This window comes from Meleagris gallopavo, unplaced genomic scaffold (genome assembly GCF_000146605.3).
Source record: "Meleagris gallopavo isolate NT-WF06-2002-E0010 breed Aviagen turkey brand Nicholas breeding stock unplaced genomic scaffold, Turkey_5.1 ChrUn_random_7180001949446, whole genome shotgun sequence".
NCBI lineage: Eukaryota > Metazoa > Chordata > Aves > Galliformes > Phasianidae > Meleagris > Meleagris gallopavo.
Window position 1 is genome coordinate 1 of NW_011210903.1, and position 2,555 is coordinate 2,555.

The following is a 2,555-nucleotide window of genomic DNA, read 5'->3' on the forward strand; positions in this document are numbered from 1 at the left end:
ACAATGTCCCTCCAGTTTGGTGGCCCTGCACTGTGTCCCTGAATCCCACATCCTCCCCTGTCCCATGGGCAAAGAGGACTGCAGAGCCCCGGTGTTGGAGCCCACAGCCACCCTCAGCCTCCTCCCACCCCGTGGTTCCTTGGGGAGCAGCTCCCATTGGGGTGGTGGACCTGGCATCCACCACAGCAGATCGATGCTCCTTTATCCCATAATAAACAGAAAATGTCTGGGGTGAGGTGGGGAAGGGCTGAGCTGCATCTCTGTGAACAAAGGGAGTGGGTGAGGGCGCAGGCAGACCCTCCTGGTGGTGGCCTGGTGGCTGCTGGGGGGCACAGATGGACCCCTGCATAGGCAGACCCTGTTCCATGCAGGGCAGTGTGTTCCCCTGGTCCTCCAGTGGGAGTTCTGGGCATAAAGGGGGGATTGAAGCCCCAGATGTGGGTGGTGGGGATGGGTCTGGGGCTATGGGGCTCAGCTGGTCCACCCCCCACATCTCTGCGGAGGGGAGAAGGGATAGGAGAAAAGGGATGAGGTATGTGAGGATGAAGGGAATAGAATCTGGGGGGAGCAGGGATGGAAGAAGTGGGATTGGGGGAATGGGGATGGAGGGAATGGAATGGAAGGAATGGGATTGGGGATGGAGATGGGTGTAGGGGAATGGGGAGAGAGGAATGGGGATGGAAGGAGTGAGGATTTGGGGAAACAGGATGGAGATGGGTGTAGGGCAGTGGGGACAGGGGAATGGGGATGGAAAGAAAGAGGATTTGGGAAAATGGAGATGGAGATGGGTGTAGGGGAATGGGGACAGAGGAATAGGGATGGAGGAAATGGGAATGGAAGGAATGGGATTGGGGAAATAGGATGAAGATGGGTGTAGGGGAATGGGGATGAGGAAGTGGGGATTGGGGAAATGGGATGAGTGGGGATGAGTGTGGGGTGATGGAGAAGAGGGAATGGGTTTGGGAATCAGGATGAAGGACTTGGATGGTGGAAAAAATATATGAACTGGGATGGCAGGAATTTGGGACAGAAAGCTGGAGGGAGCCAGGATGAGGGTAAAGCAGAATCGGAGAAGCAAGATGGGAGGAAACAAAATGGGAAAACCAAATTGGGGGAACTGGAACAGGAGAGCAGGCAGCAAGAAGAGGGCTGGAGGAGCCGAGTGGAGACACAGAGAGATGGGGCTGGGGGAAATAAGGGCAAAAGGGGTGAAGAGGGACACGGGGGCCTGGTGGGAGCTGCTGGGGGTCCCGCGCCATACCTGCCCATTCTTCATGAGGTCAGCCCACATGCTGGTGCCGTCGCCGCCGCGCATGAGGACGTGGTAGGTGAAGAAGTAGATGCCGGGGAGCGGGCAGGTGAATTTGCCACTCGATGGTTCGTAGTAGTTGCCCACGTTGGTCACCACGTCGTCGAAGCGCAGCACCTCGTAGCCCTCGTGGGGCTTCCGCAGGCCCGCATAGAACGCAATCTTGGGGCTGTAGAAGGAGGGGATGTACCCCCCAGGACCCGGCCCTGGAGGTCCCGGTGGTCCCGGTCGACCCGGTTCACCCGGCGGTCCCCGCGGTCCCGGTGGTCCGGGGGGCCCCGAACGCCAGCACGCCCTTTGCGCCCCGGTTCTCCTTTTGCCCCCGGTAGGAAGGGAGGGGGGAGGCGGGAGGCAGCTCGGGGTAGGGGTCGCAAACCATGCGGCAGCTGCCCAGCATCTCGTAGTGGGCGGCCGCCTTGGAGCTGTGCACCAGCAGCGGGATGGCCACCAGCAGCACCAGCACCATGGCCACGCCGACGGCCGCCCCGGCCACGCGTTTCCTGCGGCTCAGCCGAGAGGCAGCCAGTGCCAGAAGGTCCTCGTCACCCTTGGGAGCGATGGTGGAGCCGGGGGGGTGGACGGCGGGGGGCCGCCCGCTGAGCCTCACGGCGCGGCAGGGAGCGGGCTGGGAGCGAGGATGGGGCGGGATGAGGACAGCAGTGGGGATGGAGCTGGTGGTAGGGAGGGAGGTGGGAATGGAGATGAGGATGGGGACGGAAGCAGGGATGAGGTTGGGGATGGGGATGGGGAGAGCAGCGGGAATGGGGATGGTGAGGGAGGTGAGGATGGGGTTGGAAATAGTGGTGGGGATGGTGACAGCAGAAGGGATAGGGACAGGAATGGGGGTGGAGGTGGTGGTGGGGACGGGGATGGGGTGAGCAGTGGGGCTGGAGATGGCAGCAGGGATGGGGACGGGGTCGGGGCTGGGGACAGCAGCAGGGGTGCAGAAGGAGACGGGAATAGGGATGGGGACAGGAATAGGGCTGGCACTGGAGCTAGCAGCAAGGACGGGGATGGGGACAGGAACAGGGCTGGGATCGATGGGACCAGGAGCAGGGGTTGAGTATAGGGATGGGGATGGGACTGGGATGAGAGAAGGAATAGGGACAAACGGATGGGGACAGCACCGGGTCCGGGAGCGATGGGGCCGGGCGCGGGGCCGGGCACGGAGCAATGGGGCTGGAATTGTTGCTGGGACCGGAGCCGGGAGCGGAGCCGCAGGCGGAGCCGGGGCTGGAGCTGGCAG

The 2,555-nt window shown here is 62.3% G+C and overlaps 1 protein-coding gene across 1 annotated transcript; it reads right to left on the reverse strand.

The window, feature by feature from the left end:
* Positions 1–1,261: 1,261 nt before the first annotated feature.
* Positions 1,262–2,547, reverse strand: LOC100538710 (complement C1q-like protein 4; the record flags this gene model as incomplete). The annotated part of the gene is given in 2 exon segments (XM_010727887.2): positions 1,262–1,589; positions 1,591–2,547. Coding segments are annotated over 2 exon segments (513 nt in total), but the record flags the coding sequence as incomplete, so codon positions are not given.
* Positions 2,548–2,555: the final 8 nt, after the last annotated feature.